At 35.6% G+C, this 19669-nt stretch overlaps 1 protein-coding gene across 1 annotated transcript; it reads left to right on the top strand.

The window, feature by feature from the left end:
• The first annotated feature begins 7168 nt into the window (after positions 1 to 7168).
• On the top strand, positions 7169 to 18840 carry tm2d2 (TM2 domain containing 2). Its single transcript, XM_084729633.1, has 4 exons — positions 7169 to 7548; positions 11211 to 11298; positions 11378 to 11493; positions 17883 to 18840. Exons 1-4 carry the CDS (start codon positions 7283 to 7285, stop codon positions 18094 to 18096), a joined length of 684 nt encoding a protein of 227 aa, XP_084585759.1. The 5' UTR covers positions 7169 to 7282; the 3' UTR covers positions 18097 to 18840.
• Positions 18841 to 19669: the final 829 nt, after the last annotated feature.

Here is a 19669-nt window from a genome sequence, read left to right as displayed (position 1 = left end):
CTATGGCTCCAGCTTGCTTGAATCACAGTACTAATTCTTGGATGTACAATTGATACGCATTGCTTCTTTATAATTTGATCACCCTGGCTTACTATTTATACTGGGAAAATTAAATCCACAGTTGTATATGTGCATTGTAATTTAGTGGAAAATGCTATGTATGCATTAATGCACTATGTCAGATATAATAAAAAGAGTAAGTTTATAAAATAGGGTGAAAGAGTGCAAACAAAACAACAAATGAGGATAAGATGTAGAAAACCCAGAGAGGGGTTACAAATTTCTTACTGAACATTATTTAATTGAATATAATTGTTTATTTCTCTTTTGGTTTTCTCTTCATTTATGACAGCCTGTAAACTAGTCCCTGCTTCTTTGTTTTTATTAATTTACATTTTTTTCATGTGTTTCTTATCTATTCTCTATTTTTCTGTTTACGCTGTTTAAAACCAACACTACTTGCCTAAATCTTCATTTAAGTTTTTAGTACTATGTTTGCTGTTATGCACAAACATGCCACAGCAAACTCCTTATAAATGAAAATCTACATAGCAAAAAATCAGTTTCTGATTCTGATTCTACACACTCCGGCGCGGTAAGAGGCGGTAAATTAAGCAAGTTAGCATTGCCGACAAAAAAAAAAAAAAGCGAAGAAGAAGCTAGCTCGGTAAAGTTGGAAAGATATTCACAGATTCGGACTTCCGGCATCAATAACTCATTAGTGATACGTTGTCAAAACATAAACGAGGCCTCTTTCCCATCGTTGTAAGGTAGACAATGTGCTACAAGCCCAGTTTTATCAAAAGTAGCTATCTTTCAAGCTGCAGAAATAACATTGGTGTCTATGAGCAGCCGGCTGTGAGACGAGTGGATAGGGACCGTCTGCAAATTGCAAAACCGCTACAGCAGCGAAGAGAAACACTACACAGATATTCAATAACTTCACTCTTAGACAATGTAGTGTCACCAAAATCACTGCAGCCATCAACTGGATGCTGCTGATCATACTACAACACTTGGTTTGATATTAAAAACATTTTTTCATAATTTTAAGAATTTTTATTAATAATAAAATTTAATAACTTCTCTTTTATGTACTGTAGTGCCACCAAAATCACTGCAGCCATCAACTGGATGCTGCTGATCATACTACAACTCTTGGTTTGATATTTTTAAAAAAAATCATAATAATAATAAAAAATAATCATAATCTTCTCCTTCATGGTGATATGCAGGTTATGCAGACTGAAAAGATCTGAGGTAGAGCTTAATTGAAAGGTGTTCCTGATTGGCTAGTGGCTTCATCACACTTTTGTATCCTTGTGTGATTGGTTTAAACAGAGTATCCTTGAGGCAGCAATGACATCATCTTTTTCACTTACGAAAAAATATTTTATATCAAACCAAGAGTTGTAGTATGATCAGCAGCAGCCAGTTGATGGCTGCAGTGATTTTGGTGACACTACAGTGCATAAAAGAGAAGTTATTAAATTTTATTATTAATAAAAATTCTATAAAATTATGATTTTTTTTTTTTAAATATCAAACCAAGAGTTGTAGTATGATCAGCAGCATCCAGTTGATGGCTGCAGTGATTTTGGTGGCACTACAGTACATAAAAGAGAAGTTATTAAATTTTATTATTAATAAAAATTCTATAAAATTATGATTTTTTTAAAAAAAAATATCAAACCAAGAGTTGTAGTATGATCAGCAGCATCCAGTTGATGGCTGCAGTGATTTTGGTGACACTACAGTGCATAAAAGAGAAGTTATTAAATTTTATTATTAATAAAAATTCTTAAAATTATGAAAAACTGCTTTTAATGTCAAACCAAGAGTTGTAGTATGATCAGCAGCATCCAGTTGATGGCTGCAGTGATTTTGGTGACACTACAGTGCATAAAAGAGAAGTTATTAAATTGTATTATTAATAAAAAATCCATAAAATTATGATTTTTTTTTTAAATATCAAACCAAGTGTTGTAGTATGATCAGCAGCATCCAGTTGATGGCTGCAGTGATTTTGGTGACACTACAGTGCATAAAAGAGAAGTTATTAAATTTTATTATTAATAAAAATTCTTAAAATTATGATTTTTTTTTTTAAATATCAAACCAAGTGTTGTAGTATGATCAGCAGCATCCAGTTGATGGCTGCAGTGATTTTGGTGACACTACAGTGCATGAAAGAGAAGTTATTAAATTTTATTATTAATAAAAATTCTTAAAATTATGAAAAACTGCTTTTAATGTCAAACCAAGAGTTGTAGTATGATCAGCAGCATCCAGTTGATGGCTGCAGTGATTTTGGTGACACTACAGTGCATAAAAGAGAAGTTATTAAATTGTATTATTAATAAAAAATCCATAAAATTATGATTTTTTTAAAAAAATATCAAACCAAGTGTTGTAGTATGATCAGCAGCATCCAGTTGATGGTTGCAGTGATTTTGGTGACACTACAGTGCATAAAAGAGAAGTTATTAAATTTTATTATTAATAAAAATTCTTAAAATTATGAAAAAATGTTTTTAATATCAAACCAAGTGTTGTAGTATGATCAGCAGCATCCAGTTGATGGCTGCAGTGATTTTGGTGACACTACAGTGCATAAAAGAGAAGTTATTAAATTTTATTTTAATAAAAATTCTTAAAATTATGAAAAACTGCTTTTAATATCAAACCAAGAGTTGTAGTATGATCAGCAGCATCCAGTTGATGGCTGCAGTGATTTTGGTGACACTACAGTGCATAAAAGAGAAGTTATTAAATTTTATTATTAATAAAAATTCTTAAAATTATGATTTTTTTTTTAAAATATCAAACCAAGTGTTGTAGTATGATCAGCAGCATCCAGTTGATGGCTGCAGTGATTTTGGTGACACTACAGTGCATAAAAGAGAAGTTATTAAATTTTATTATTAATAAAAATTCTTAAAATTATGAAAAACTGCTTTTAATGTCAAACCAAGAGTTGTAGTATGATCAGCAGCATCCAGTTGATGGCTGCAGTGATTTTGGTGACACTACAGTGCATAAAAGAGAAGTTATTAAATTGTATTATTAATAAAAAATCCATAAAATTATGATTTTTTAAAAAAAATATCAAACCAAGTGTTGTAGTATGATCAGCAGCATCCAGTTGATGGCTGCAGTGATTTTGGTGACACTACAGTGCATAAAAGAGAAGTTATTAAATTTTATTATTAATAAAAATTCTTAAAATTATGAAAAACTGCTTTTAATGTCAAACCAAGAGTTGTAGTATGATCAGCAGCATCCAGTTGATGGCTGCAGTGATTTTGGTGACACTACAGTGCATAAAAGAGAAGTTATTAAATTTTATTATTAATAAAAATTCTTAAAATTATGATTTTTAAAAAAAATATCAAACCAAGTGTTGTAGTATGATCAGCAGCATCCAGTTGATGGTTGCAGTGATTTTGGTGACACTACAGTGCATAAAAGAGAAGTTATTAAATTTTATTATTAATAAAAATTCTTAAAATTATGAAAAAATGTTTTTAATATCAAACCAAGTGTTGTAGTATGATCAGCAGCATCCAGTTGATGGCTGCAGTGATTTTGGTGACACTACAGTGCATAAAAGAGAAGTTATTAAATTTTATTTTAATAAAAATTCTTAAAATTATGAAAAACTGCTTTTAATATCAAACCAAGAGTTGTAGTATGATCAGCAGCATCCAGTTGATGGCTGCAGTGATTTTGGTGACACTACAGTGCATAAAAGAGAAGTTATTAAATTTTATTATTAATAAAAATTCTTAAAATTATGATTTTTTTTTTTAAATATCAAACCAAGTGTTGTAGTATGATCAGCAGCATCCAGTTGATGGCTGCAGTGATTTTGGTGACACTACAGTGCATAAAAGAGAAGTTATTAAATTTTATTATTAATAAAAATTCTTAAAATTATGAAAAACTGCTTTTAATGTCAAACCAAGAGTTGTAGTATGATCAGCAGCATCCAGTTGATGGCTGCAGTGATTTTGGTGACACTACAGTGCATAAAAGAGAAGTTATTAAATTTTATTATTAATAAAAATTCTTAAAATTATGATTTTTTTTTTAAAATATCAAACCAAGTGTTGTAGTATGATCAGCAGCATCCAGTTGATGGCTGCAGTGATTTTGGTGACACTACAGTGCATAAAAGAGAAGTTATTAAATTTTATTATTAATAAAAATTCTTAAAATTATGAAAAACTGCTTTTAATGTCAAACCAAGAGTTGTAGTATGATCAGCAGCATCCAGTTGATGGCTGCAGTGATTTTGGTGACACTACAGTGCATAAAAGAGAAGTTATTAAATTTTATTATTAATAAAAATTCTTAAAATTATGAAAAACTGCTTTTAATGTCAAACCAAGAGTTGTAGTATGATCAGCAGCATCCAGTTGATGGCTGCAGTGATTTTGGTGACACTACAGTGCATAAAAGAGAAGTTATTAAATTTTATTATTAATAAAAATTCTTAAAATTATGATTTTTTAAAAAAATATCAAACCAAGTGTTGTAGTATGATCAGCAGCATCCAGTTGATGGTTGCAGTGATTTTGGTGACACTACAGTGCATAAAAGAGAAGTTATTAAATTGTATTATTAATAAAAATTCTTAAAATTATGAAAAAATGTTTTTAATATCAAACCAAGTGTTGTAGTATGATCAGCAGCATCCAGTTGATGGCTGCAGTGATTTTGGTGACACTACAGTGCATAAAAGAGAAGTTATTAAATTTTATTTTAATAAAAATTCTTAAAATTATGAAAAACTGCTTTTAATATCAAACCAAGAGTTGTAGTATGATCAGCAGCATCCAGTTGATGGCTGCAGTGATTTTGGTGACACTACAGTGCATAAAAGAGAAGTTATTAAATTTTATTTTAATAAAAATTCTTAAAATTATGAAAAACTGCTTTTAATATCAAACCAAGAGTTGTAGTATGATCAGCAGCATCCAGTTGATGGCTGCAGTGATTTTGGTGACACTACAGTGCATAAAAGAGAAGTTATTAAATTTTATTATTAATAAAAATTCTTAAAATTATGATTTTTTTTTTTAAATATCAAACCAAGTGTTGTAGTATGATCAGCAGCATCCAGTTGATGGCTGCAGTGATTTTGGTGACACTACAGTGCATAAAAGAGAAGTTATTAAATTTTATTATTAATAAAAATTCTCAAAATTATGAAAAACTGCTTTTAATGTCAAACCAAGAGTTGTAGTATGATCAGCAGCATCCAGTTGATGGCTGCAGTGATTTTGGTGACACTACAGTGCATAAAAGAGAAGTTATTAAATTGTATTATTAATAAAAAATCCATAAAATTATGATTTTTTTTTAAAAATATCAAACCAAGTGTTGTAGTATGATCAGCAGCATCCAGTTGATGGCTGCAGTGATTTTGGTGACACTACAGTGCATAAAAGAGAAGTTATTAAATTTTATTATTAATAAAAATTCTTAAAATTATGAAAAACTGCTTTTAATGTCAAACCAAGAGTTGTAGTATGATCAGCAGCATCCAGTTGATGGCTGCAGTGATTTTGGTGACACTACAGTGCATAAAAGAGAAGTTATTAAATTTTATTATTAATAAAAATTCTTAAAATTATGATTTTTAAAAAAAATATCAAACCAAGTGTTGTAGTATGATCAGCAGCATCCAGTTGATGGTTGCAGTGATTTTGGTGACACTACAGTGCATAAAAGAGAAGTTATTAAATTTTATTATTAATAAAAATTCTTAAAATTATGAAAAAATGTTTTTAATATCAAACCAAGTGCTGTAGTATGATCAGCAGCATCCAGTTGATGGCTAAAGTGATTTTGGTGACACTACAGTGCATAAAAGAGAAGTTATTAAATTTTATTATTAATAAAAAAAATCCATAAAATTATGTTTTTCTTTAAAAATATCAAACCAAGAGTTGTAGTATGATCAGCAGCATCCAGTTGATGGCTGCAGTGATTTTGGTGACACTACAGTGCATAAAAGAGAAGTTATTAAATTTTATTTTAATAAAAATTCTTAAAATTATGAAAAACTGCTTTTAATATCAAACCAAGAGTTGTAGTATGATCAGCAGCATCCAGTTGATGGCTGCAGTGATTTTGGTGACACTACAGTGCATAAAAGAGAAGTTATTAAATTTTATTATTAATAAAAATTCTTAAAATTATGATTTTTTTTTTTAAATATCAAACCAAGTGTTGTAGTATGATCAGCAGCATCCAGTTGATGGCTGCAGTGATTTTGGTGACACTACAGTGCATAAAAGAGAAGTTATTAAATTTTATTATTAATAAAAAAAATCCATAAAATTATGTTTTTCTTTAAAAATATCAAACCAAGAGTTGTAGTATGATCAGCAGCCTCCAGTTGATGGCTGCAGTGATTTTGGTGACACTACAGTGCATAAAAGAGAAGTTATTAAATTTTATTTTAATAAAAATTCTTAAAATTATGAAAAACTGCTTTTAATATCAAACCAAGAGTTGTAGTATGATCAGCAGCATCCAGTTGATGGCTGCAGTGATTTTGGTGACACTACAGTGCATAAAAGAGAAGTTATTAAATTTTATTATTAATAAAAATTCTTAAAATTATGATTTTTTTTTTTTAAATATCAAACCAAGTGTTGTAGTATGATCAGCAGCATCCAGTTGATGGCTGCAGTGATTTTGGTGACACTACAGTGCATAAAAGAGAAGTTATTAAATTTTATTATTAATAAAAATTCTTAAAATTATGAAAAAATGTTTTTAATATCAAACCAAGTGTTGTAGTATGATCAGCAGCATCCAGTTGATGGCTGCAGTGATTTTGGTGACACTACATTATCTAAGAGTGAAGTTATTGAATATCTGTGTAGTGTTTCTCTTCGCTGCTGTAGCGGTTTTGCAATTTGCAGACGGTCCCTATCCACTCGTCTCACAGCCGGCTGCTCATAGACACCAATGTTATTTCTGCAGCTTGAAAGATAGCTACTTTTGATAAAACTGGGCTTGTAGCACATTGTCTACCTTACAACGATGGGAAAGAGGCCTCGTTTATGTTTTGACAACGTATCACTAATGAGTTATTGATGCCGGAAGTCCGAATCTGTGAATATCTTTCCAACTTTACAGAGCTGAAGAAGCTTTCAGCTCACGTCATACAGACGCGACCCAAACAAACCGTCACTACCGAAGAGCTGCAGTTAACCATGAGTGGCTGTTTTACAGGGCTTAATACTTTAGTTTGAAGGTGACAATGATTTCACTGAGCTACATTCTGCTGTGCGGACAGTTTCTGCTGCTGCTGACGGTTATTCTGTTACAATGTCTGGAAGGAATTCACTCCCAAAACTCCTCGACGACGGAAACTCCTGTTTCCTCTTCTGCTCAGGGAGCCACAACGCTCCCATTCAGCGAGCAGCCGCCCGAAACTGTCAAATACGAGATACCGGTGGAGAATACCAATTATACAGAGCCATATGAGTACAGACCGCCCTCCCCCGTCGTCCTCTGCAGCTATCTGTAAGTAACAAGGAGCTACAGTCACAGTAGTCTAGCTAGAATGCTATGTTAGCATATTAGCAAATGCTAACCAAGCGCAGCTGTTGTTGAGAGACTGACACAGCAAACTGCTTTCAGATATCTGTTATATCATGCTGATTTGTACATCAATAGACCTTTTCACGACAGCCATATTGGTATAAAATAGTAGAGTAAACAAAGGTGTTAACAATGATACTAATGAAAGTGTAGCAGAGGCTTTACAGTGAGCCAGTGGCAACAATGGAGCAGACCCTTAATTAGTAACATTGGTAACAGCTGTGTTTATCCTGCTGTTTCATGTCAAAAAGGCTCCTATGACAAAGGTTTTTTTTTGGTCCAGTTCTCAAAAGAGGCCCCCCTCCTCCAATTTCCGATGTCGCTTTCAAAATATGTCTAACAGAACAATCATAAACACACTTAATTATAAAAGTCTTAATGAAACAAAGCTAGGTAAAATAGACTGTCTTTCAAATTGAAAGAAGCTTTATTGGCATGACCATAACAATACAGTCTTACCAAAGGCAACAAACACAAGCAACAAGCAACAAAAGGTAGTGTTACAATAACATTTAAGAGCAATACAGGAACAGGAAACTGAACATAACTGATAGATATCAGCAACAATAAAATAACCGTAATAACATTAACAATAAATGATGTGTGTGTATGTCACTCAGTGTTTCTTGAAGCATAGCAGTTACAGACATTCTGCTGCTAGAGTGCAGCTCTCTCTGTGCTCTGCTAACAAGATTGGTAATCTATTTATGTGGTCGAATTCAGGGTGTTTATGTATGAATTTGGGAAATATGTGCTTCAGACAGGCTGGAGTTTTGTGCATGCTGGCAGAAAATACAGCTCTGTATCCAGTTTTTCTTCTTTGCACAGCTGGCAGAGGAGATCCTTTTTGGGGAGTCTTGTCTTGTTGAACAGCTGTTGAGGACGAGTCTTTTAATGAAACTAAAATAAGCAGGGTCGCTGCTGGCCACTTAGATGCCCAAACATAATTACTTTGTGTATTTGTATACATTTTATTATCTCATGCCATTAGTATGTTTTGTATTAATTGTCTAAAGGTGCCTGTCTATTGTAGTTAAGCTTCATAATTAATTGTTATGATTGTTATGATTGATGATAATAGTAGGGATGCAACAAACGATTATTTTAATTTATCGATTAATCTGTTGATTTTCTCAGTTCATTGATTAGTGATTTGGTTTGAAAAATGTCAAAAAAAATGATGAAAAATGTTGATCACTGTTGACGTCCTCAAATGTCTTGTTTTGTCCATAACACAAAGATAGTCAGTTTACTCAAGAAACCAGAACATATTCATATTTGAGAAGCTGACATGAGAGAATTTGGACATTTTTTTAAATTAAAATATGATTCAAAATGATTAATTGACTGTGAAAATAGTTGATGATTAATTGAATAATTGATTAATTATTGCAGCTCTAGATAAAATGAGTGCACAGTTAATTGCAAAATAAGCGAATTCGGAATATGGCCAAGTGCAATATCAAAATCAGTTTTTTGAAAAAAGAACAATGTGTGAGACAGTACTGTAGTGCTGCAGAGGTGTTCCAGCTGACCAGTCCTGTTCTCCAGGTGAAAGAAAACATGTTTGTTTGGCACAGACCCCAACAAATGTCACATCATCACAATTTTAATATATATTGTTGTCAGTCAAAATGAAATTTGTAATGCAAAAATGATCATTCCAAGTAATCATATCACAATCAGAGTTTCAGTCAAATAATCACAATGTAACCATATTGTGTAGCCCTAGATGATGATTAGCAGGAAGTCAGTCACACTTGGGTGCAGGGAGCACAGTTAGTACCAGCCAACAGCCAAATGCTGGTAAAAAATGTAAGTGGCTGGTAGAGATGTCACAATATCAGAATTTTAAACTTTGGTATAACAAGTGAAAAAAACTAAACACTGCTCAGTATGTCTTTTGATACCATAGCACTATGAATAAAAAGATCCTAGTCACAAAAAAGGATGTTTTTTAAATCACCAACTTGCACACAGTGCTGGTACAGTATTGTCTGGTTTTGCTGTGCTGCAAGCTAAATTTCAGGCAGGACAAGAAAGACTGAGGTCTGATCCACTTTGGTCTTTTTTATATAGCTTTGGTACTTTCCATACTATAACAGATATTGTTTTAAACACATGGTACTGAAAAGGTGTAGAAGAATTCATACCTTGATAGCCTTAGCAGCTGGTAAATTTACTACACTCACAAGCTTGAAAAATAATTTATTGAGTTGCTGATAAAATCGGAACATTCATTAGCCGTTTGGCTGGTGGACAGAAAAGTTAATTTTGCACCTTGCACACAGCATCCTGTTTGGGGGGTACTGAAAGAAGGTTAGTCAATATAATGATTGTATACTAAAGCAGAATTCATGTTTCTGTATTAGTTTCAATGGCCAGGATAACTTAGTACTACAGCACTTAGGGGTGGGCGATATGGCAAAAATATCATATCACGATTTTTTTATTAGAAAATCACAATTTCGATTTTATCACGAACTTACATGTATTTATATTATGTATTATGCTATGTATTTAGATTTAGATTTACTGTTTTTACTTTACAACAGTCTCCTCCACACGCAGCTTCTCTGCAGTTGGTCTGTGTGTTTCCTGATCAGATAAACCAGCGCCGGAAAGACTAGAAAACTTGCGCCAGTTAAAATAGAAGCGTCCCGCCAAAATTTAAAATCTCTTAATAGTTTATTGGTTATAGGTCCGGGTCCGTATAGGACAGCGTGTGGGTCCGCCTGTTAGGGACCTCTGAACGATCCATACGATCTCCTCACTTTGGCAGATCGTCTACACGTTCTAATCCTTCACGATCTAATATCGTCATATCGCACACCCCTAACAGCACTACAGGAGAGAGCAAACTTAAATAACAACATACTGTTTGTCATAGCAGCCTCAAAAACTACACAGCCAACTACACAGAACTAATGCATGAGAACTGCAAGGAAATGAAGAGGGAGAGACAGTTCCTGGACACATTGAGGGCATTTCAGAGAGGAGACAAGCATATTTAATGCATAATTATGTCTGTTCCTCGCTGTTAACAGAGTAATATTCTGACTGCTGTGTAATTCATACACTTCACTGATACACCACATATAGAGAAACATTAGGCCTCACGACCAAAGAAAGATTTTATATCCCTAGTTTGAATGTCCTCTGTCTCTGATTCGTCTCTTTTTGCTCTTGCTCTGCTGCAAGCCTGCATCACAATTCTTTAGCAATTGATGTTTTTTACACTTCCTGTGTCCATGATTAGGCTGTTTTGGTGTCCCCTCCAGCACTTGGTGCTCTACAGACACTGTATGATGCATGATGCATGCTGAAAAGGCCCTGCATTGGTTAGGTCTTGTATGCTGAATTTACTGTAATGTGATGATAATAAATAGGCGTTAAGTCATGTTCTACCTGGTCTGAATTTAAGTGGATAAATCATTGGGTTTCCAACTGTCAGATTTTATGAATGAAGTTTGGTGTGTGTGTGTACTTACCAGATGTAAGTGAATCTACAGATGCCGGTTAAAGTTTATCAGTCATTTTCACACTCTCTGTCTTCTGTTATGCTTTGTATATCTGCGGTGAAGACCGGAGGAGTTCATCTACTGTCAAGACCCTGTAGATCATGCAGGCAACCACAGTGCCTATCTGGAGCTGGGCCACGGTTGCGTCGGGGTAAGTTTTGTTTTTTAAGAACATTTTTTTTGTTGCTAATCACTCAGCACTTAATTTATTTTCTGTTTTTTATCTTTAGTGGGGTGGCCAGACTCAAAAAGAGGTGAACCTCACATCAGTTGTCTGCACTGCACTCGATGATATAGAGTGTGCTGGACCCAGAGAATTCCTCAAAGAAAACGTACCCTGTATCAAGTAAGGAAAACCCTGTTGGACGCACAACATGTGCTAAAACTGTCATGTGTTAATTTTTAAAATTGTTAAGTGGATAGTTCATATTATTTAAAGTAGGTATGAATGAGGTACTTATCCATAATCAGTGTATTACCTACAGTAGATGGCACTCAGCATGCCCCCAGCTGAGAGGAGTACCAGCATTAAAGCTAAGCTCGGTCATACCAGAAAAATATCACTCTCTCCAAAGCCACCATTTTACCTCACAGAACACTGGAAATGCTGGTCCACCGCTGTCAGTTTGATAATTTGTTTGTGTGACCGTGTAGTGTTGTGACAGTACCAAAATTTTGACTTCAATACTAATACCCAGTTTAGTATTATGATACTTGATCCTGAAACAATAGTAATTTTATGCTTGATACCTAACAGATCAGAAGCAGGATGTCCACAGGGGACACTAAGTCTGGACGTTACAGCATGCTGCTGTGTGTACAGTACATTTATAATGAAATCTAAACTTTTTTTAATTTCATACAAATGATGGTCAGTTCCAAAACTACACTGGTCATTTACACTAAAATATATTCCAACAACACAATCACATTTTCTTTTTTTATTCAGGGGCATTATGTTCACTATGGGCATTGCTATGTTCTATAAATTTACAGTAGGAGATAGTATGCCTTTTTTACTGGCCGTTCTGTCTGACCCTGTAGAGCCACTGTAGCTTGAGCTATGAGCCCTATGCTCCTTACCAGTTTAACTTTTTATAAAGCACCAAAACAAGACACTCAAATAACTCTCTCTTCAAAAAGTGTCGTAGGAAACACTGTATTAAGTGCCAGTAGAAAGCGCAAGCTGAAAATATTCAGCTTAGGCGAAAGGTTTGCGTGTATCGTTTTGCAGAGCGTAGCACGAGGAGACAGCTGCTGAGCTCCAGGGAGTTCTGGAGAAGAGAGTCGGAGCTTCCCGGTGAATGAACGCAGTGAGTTGCATCAGATTGAGCTCTGATCTGATGAACATCAGTTTGTGAACACACAGACGTATAGTGAGGACAGGAGGAAAAGAAAATAGACTGGAGGGAAATAACAAAAACACCCAGATTCTGTTGAGTGCACTGCTCAGTCAGAGGCTGAAGTGTACTGTACTGTACTGAAGACACACTCACTCGGTGCTGCACAGGGCAGAAATTCACTTCACTTCCTGTGCAAACACACCAACCCTGACTCATAACGAGTACTGAACTTTTAGAAACTCTTATAACAGACTGTTTTTAATGATCGAAAAAATACTGAAATTCCAGTCTAGCATGCAATGCTATTATAGTATAGACTTCTGTATTTTAAAATGTTTTCACCAAAATCACATAATCCCAGCACAAGTGAATGTCAAACAACCTGAGCTGTCCCTTTAACCTGGTATCTGACATTTTGAATTCCCATTTCCACATAAATATTCCAGAAACACAAAGAGGAAGTGGAGAAGTTAGACGGGAAAGTTGCTCTCCATCTTTTATTGTTGTGTTACTGGCCATCTGTAGGTGTGTATACATGTCTGGGATGGTGTGACATCTAGAAAAACAAGAAATCAACCACAGACTGCAGACCTTTGCTGGAGCCTAATAATCTCTCCTGTTAACTGTCACCTTCACAGTCAACATTGTACTGGCGGGATGACAGAGGAGTTATGTAAGAGTAGCCAACGTTTGGCCAGATGGTATTGCTAGAAGAAAGGTCACAAGCTCTCTAAAATCAATGGGTTTCTTCTTCCTCTTCTTCAGATATTGTGTGTGAGAGAAACAGGCCAGGAGGTACACTCATTAGGACATGGAAAGTTGAAACTGATGTTGGCACCAGAGGAAAGGCACCAAAATCAATAACATTCTTTATGTTGTGTGCATGCGATGATTCATACCAGTCTAGACATGAGGCTTTGAGACAGGTTGGTCACATAATGAACAAAGAAATGGACAAACAGACAATTGCACAACCTTGTGATCCCCGTCTGTCACACCGGCTGTATGGATCACAGGAAATGTTCAAGGAAACCATTTCTTGGTGAACTCGAGGGTCCTGATAGCTTGTATGACTGATGAATGTTTAATTCCTTAAATATATTGAAAGTAGAGCTGAAACAATTAGTTGATTAGTCAGCAGATAATTATTAGGCACCTATTGTGATTATCAGTTAGTCATGAATCAATTAATCATGAAAAATGCCCTACAGTTCCTAAATGGGTACAGACATTTCTGGTGCTCTTGATGATTTTAGTCTGTACAAAAACAGATTTGGTTTAAATAATTTAACATCACATATTTAATCACACATGAAATATGTTTTGGATTACTCAGACTACCACTTTTTCATGTTGGATAGTGATACAGCAACCTTAGCAGTTCGCTGTTGTCCTTTTCCCTAAGCTGTTAATAAAACACTCACCATCTAAAAAACCCATCATGCTCAAACTGTGAAACAAATATTCTAGTCCCCTCAGGGAAGAAATACAAAGTCCACAACATGACTCAGTTATGCAATACTGCTGTGTCTTTTTACTGAAACTTCTCTACATATTTTTACATAATATTAGCAACAGTTTTGATTGGTCAGCACCATTTAAAATGAAATTTAAAGTGCAACTTTGTGAAAAGAGTATTTAGAAAGACAACAGTTTATAATATACATAACTCTACACTCAGTGTAGCCAGTAACATAGCAAAACACACGTTGTTAAGTATGTAGACTATAACTTGACATAAAAATAATAGCATCTCCAGTGTAAAATTAACACAGTATGGCATCATATCTCTCTTTATGGCATGTAGGTCAAGGTGATAATTTAGGCCAATGGATCGCATCAAATTGTTTTTTTTTCTCATCTCTGATATCTGATCCTGTGATTTTGGCCAGATTGCTACTAATACTAACTATTAAAACTAGGCTTTTTATTTTAGTGAGGTAGCACTATATGTCTAATTTTTATGATACAATTATGATTTATAATTTTGCTTTCGAGATGAGGCATCTCGGGGGGCTCATCCTTCATTCATTCCCAAAAGTATGAGCTTTGCAAATGGGCCTTGAGAAGTCATGAAAATTAAAAAAAACAAAACACACATTTCAATGCTATTAGTTTGAAATGATCAGAAAATACATATGATCAGAAAAATCGGACTTAATAAAACAAAACATAGGATTTAAATTGCATGATATCCTTTATTTGTCTGACCGAGTTTCACAGGTGTTACACTGTATTTGGTGACTCTTCACACGAGCACTGGAACGTATCTTATATTTCGTCACTGGTATGATTGGTCTTGTATGTTGATCAGAGTTATGATTAAAGGTTCGGGTAGGTGCATAAGATTTGCAGATTCCAAATTGGGCTGTGGCATTTGGGAAAGGCTGCTGTAAACAATAAATGTGTGGTATTAGGATAGTTGAATTGGTTGAAATGCATGGAAAGATGGCAGCAGAGATTAAATACAGCATAGATGAGTAAGACTGAGGCTGATGCATACGCACACACAGTTAAAAATGCACTAGAATAGAGAATACAGCCATGCAGCGTTAACTGTCAGATGTTTCTACTCATGGAATATTCACCATAGCTACATATTTCCACATCAGCAAAATTAAGTGAAGACGTTCAAACACATACAGTTACCGACCCAGTTAATTCAGATGAAAATCTTTAGTGTCAGGACTTCACCACTAGAGGGCAATGCTTACAAATGTATCAAAACCGCTACTTTACTTCTGATTTGCCATGTTTTCACAGTACACCATGTTCTCCCAGCATCTCTCTGCATTCATCAGCACATGAGGTTAATCTCTGTAGTAACTGCACAGAGATCAGAGACATGCTGCGGCTGGTCACAATCAAAGCAGCACCTGTACAAGGACACTGCTGCAGTCTAGTTCTTTAATAATTGCTGCCTTTGTGAGGTTTGTGCTGCTCCTTTTCTGTTCAGGCTGTGTCCACCCATGATATTATACAGAACTAGTGTTGTTTTTACACTCTAACACAACACTGAGTATTCTGGTTTGTTTCATGATTATTATCTTTGTATTTCTATCATTTCTGCTTAATTATCAGCACATTTACTTTGTAATATATTAAACTTTAATCTGGACATATACAGGTTCTGAAATTCTATAAATAGTTAAAGGGACAGTTCCTCCCAAAATCAAAAATACATATCCCCCCCAAGGCCTGTAGTGCTGTTTATCCATGTAGATTTTTTGGTGTGAGTTGCTGACTTTTGGAGATATCGGCCATAGAGATTCCTGCCTTCTCCTGATAATAATGGGACTAAATGGAACTCACCTTGTGGTGCTCAAAGCACCAAAATATACACATGAAAAATTCAACACCTGCGACTCTCTCCAAAAATCATGACCCGTTTACTCAAGATAATCCACAGGCCTTTTTCGTGAGCAGTGTCACATAAGAACTACTTTCTTTTTGCAGCAGAATCTTCCAGAACTACTTTAGAATCTACCGGAACTACTTTCTTTTCTGCTAGAAAGAAATTTTTTCAAATGTATTTCCTAAGTGCACCGATACCACTTTTTCAAAGTACAAGTACTTACATTTGGGTACTTGCTGATACTGTTTACAGATACAAGTACTTAATAATGCCATTATAATTCTTACAATGACTTTATTTTCATCAGATGTTACTCATGTTCTAAATGTAACAAATCATTGTTGCTGTTTCCTGCTGCTAGTGTATAGTTACTGTACACATGACATTTTTGGGATATTTTTAGTAAGTTACTTTACTAACCTTGTGTTCCTTATTAAGCTGTAGTTTACTGTGTACATGACATATTCCAGTAAGAATAATTCCACAACATTATTATGGACTTGCAGAATTAAGTTTAGTGTTAAATAAAAAATTTTCATTATCATTTACAGCACTTTAACTAGTATTTTAATGACACATTTACATGTGTAGTATTTAAGTGTCTTCTTCTTGTCCCTCTTGTCTAAGAGCTAATTAGTTCCTACCTGTCATTGTTTTTTTTTTTGGGGGGGGGGGGGGGGGGGGGCAGGTATGAGTGTGGTGCCATGTGCAATAAAAATGTTTACCCTGCTGTGAACCCCAAAGGGTGAAGTTGTGTGTCCTGTGCTGTCAGGCTGTTTAAGATGAACAGCAGAATAAAGAGGAGAAAACAAAGAGAAGTTGTAGCAGTTTATTACCAAGAAAAGAGGGTTACAGACTGGTGACAGCAGATTATCTTCAGATTAATTAATTGAGACATTCAACTACTTTACACCTGCTGGGACTTATTGGGCAGCGGCTGGCTGTGGTCTACAGGTGCGCTCCGTGCGTTCATTTCAGTTTTACAGTTGCCAAAGTCACTGCTGCCATTAGTGGATGTTGTTGAGATGTTGTTGATAATGACGGCGCAACCAAGAAAAGAGGGTAAGCCTCAGCAAATTTCTTGAACTCTGCGTCATGTTGGTTTTTTAGGTGTTTTATCAACTTGTGTGTGTTCAGCGGCTACTTTTAGTGACGTGGTATCGGGTGTGGGGTATTGGAGTAGTTTTATGAGTATGAGGACAGTGTCAGACTGATATCGGTATCACTGCATCTCTAGTATTTTCTGGTGCTTTAAGCACCATAAGCCGAGCACCATTTAGTCCCATTATATTGGAGAGAAGGCAGACATCCCTCCGGCAGAGTTGGGCATCGAGAACCACTTTCAGAGTAGAACCGATTCCAATATACCAGTCTTACAGTTCTGAAGGAATAGGTAAAAAACAAAAAAAATGATTTTGCTTATTGATTCCTATGCTGACTTCCCTTGCCATATGTTCGCTCTGCTTAATGCTCCAATTACAGTTAAGTTATATTGTTAAGTTATGCCTCTACACTAAGGTATTTACTGTCACAACATGTTTTTTGTCCTGTCATTACTTTCAAGCATCTAAAATGTGTTTGGTATAATGATCCCACCTCACCCACACAAACACAAACAGCTGGAGTAAATGTAACAGACCCCTCACTCATGTTGTGTCAATTATAAAGTGTCTAAACCAGCACAAAAATGACAATAACCCACCACCATTTTGTGAACAAACACATTACAAACATTTTGAAACAGAAAACTTAAATGCATCATGGGGAAAATATTCAATTAAGGGCGATAAGCAGAAAAAGGATTGTTAAAATCAAAAGGATACCCAAGCCTACTCTTTGGCTGTTATCTCCAAAACTCAGTAGCTCACAAAGAAAAGAAAATCTAGATGGATAAATTTCACTATAAGCCAGTGGAAAAGTATTTATTTTTGATTTTGAGGTGAACTGTCCCTTTAAGGTTCAAGGTAGGTAAAAATGAAATGCTCATGTCCTTATTTAAATCACCTTAAATGTCCTCTTGTACCTTTTGCTGCACAGATACACTGGGCACTATTTCATCACCACACTGCTGTACTCCTTCTTCCTGGGTTGTTTCGGGGTCGATCGTTTCTGCCTGGGTCACACTGGCACCGCTGTCGGGAAGCTGCTCACCCTGGGAGGACTGGGAATCTGGTGGTTTGTGGACCTGATCCTGCTCATCACCGGCGGCCTGATGCCCAGCGATTACAGCAACTGGTGCACCTACTACTGAGACGGACAGAGGAGTGTGACTGAGGACTCTGGCCACTTCTCAGTCAGATATCCTCAGTTAAATATTAAGAACTCCAGGGACTTGGCCTCAGCCTGCCATGGATATGAATCTGTGAGCTGGCTTGTTCTGAAAGGATTTACAGCTCTGCTGTGTGAAGTCGAGTCCAGGGACCCCCTGAGGACTCCTGCAGGGATCCCAGGGCTCCTGAGAAAAATGAGGACTAATTTGATTTTATTCTAATCTAATTCACTTGACTCCCACTTTGAGAATGCACAAGACTGACTATTGTACAGCTTTCACCAGTGTTACAGTGATGACAGTACTACTTTGCAATAAATTGTCTAATAAGGTCATTTTTCACACCTGTAATTCAGTGTATATGGTCTGGACCAAGGAAACAAAAGACACATTTAGTTCTGGTCTGCTTTGTGTTGACACTGACTTGACTGACACAAGCCCAGCACACTTCAGTTTTAACTGATGTATTGGAGAAAATCGCTGCACTCAAATGGTGGCGCACAAGTTACCATGGTTACCAAACGACTTGCAGAGATATATAGATTGCTTCCTTGACAGTTGATGGATCTGTAGATGGATTTAATAGTAGGCTTGTGCTTGAATTCCCGCTAAAATCACATACCTGTCATCCTAAAATCCAGTGGCTCATGCATTCATTCATTCATCCTTTATTTAATCTGGAGGAACTGCCTTCATTGACACTGATGTTAGAGCAGAATTAATATACACAACAAAGCAAGAGTAAGTATTATACAAATACTATATGCAAATAGGTTGGTCATTTGGCTCTTGCGTCACCAACAAACTGCACAAGAGACCCTCCTAACCCTCCTAACCACTCGTGGAAGCGGACTATTGAGTGGTTAATTTGCGGTCTGAAAGCAAAACAAACCCAACCACATGATCTTCTGAGAGTGAATATGTGATTTTGACTGGAATAGAAACAACATACAAGACAGCCTCCCTTTTTCTCCCTTTTTACTTGTCACTACAGTATATACTGTTTAATATCCATGGTCCAGTGTCGGTGTGTACATTGTGTCATTTCTTTATTAGCTCTTTGTGACGCCACAGAAGGACATAAATGAACACAGCGCTCGGTAAAGTGCAGCATGACTTGTCATCATTTTTCTAAATTTGATTCCCTTATGTGGGCCAATGTAGCAATAATGACCATCCATTATTGTGTCCAATCATTGTCAGTCCATATGACTTGTGTGCTTACAGCTCTTGGTTTGTTTAGCCTGTTTATACGTGGCATTAACGTGTGTCTTGGGTGACTGGATCACAAGTGAACAGCATTAAGTTCATCAGTTCACACCTTGCAGTGCAATGTGTCTCCACACGTGTCTCAAGTTACCACGTGTGATCAGATCTCACTTCTCCGCTCTGTATGCAAATAAACACACAGCCACATCAGCACGGTCTGGGACCAACAATGTTTTTAACACAAAAAATAAGAATTCATTGTAAACAGCTTTTCACAGCTAAATAATTAGAAATTGTGCAGTTTTTAAAGGGAGTCCTTTTCCATGGGCAGAAGCAGCATACAGTA

This window comes from Lutjanus erythropterus, chromosome 10 (genome assembly GCF_056507025.1).
Source record: "Lutjanus erythropterus isolate fLutEry1 chromosome 10, fLutEry1.hap2, whole genome shotgun sequence".
NCBI lineage: Eukaryota > Metazoa > Chordata > Actinopteri > Lutjaniformes > Lutjanidae > Lutjanus > Lutjanus erythropterus.
This window is presented reverse-complemented; position numbering and strand designations above follow the sequence as displayed.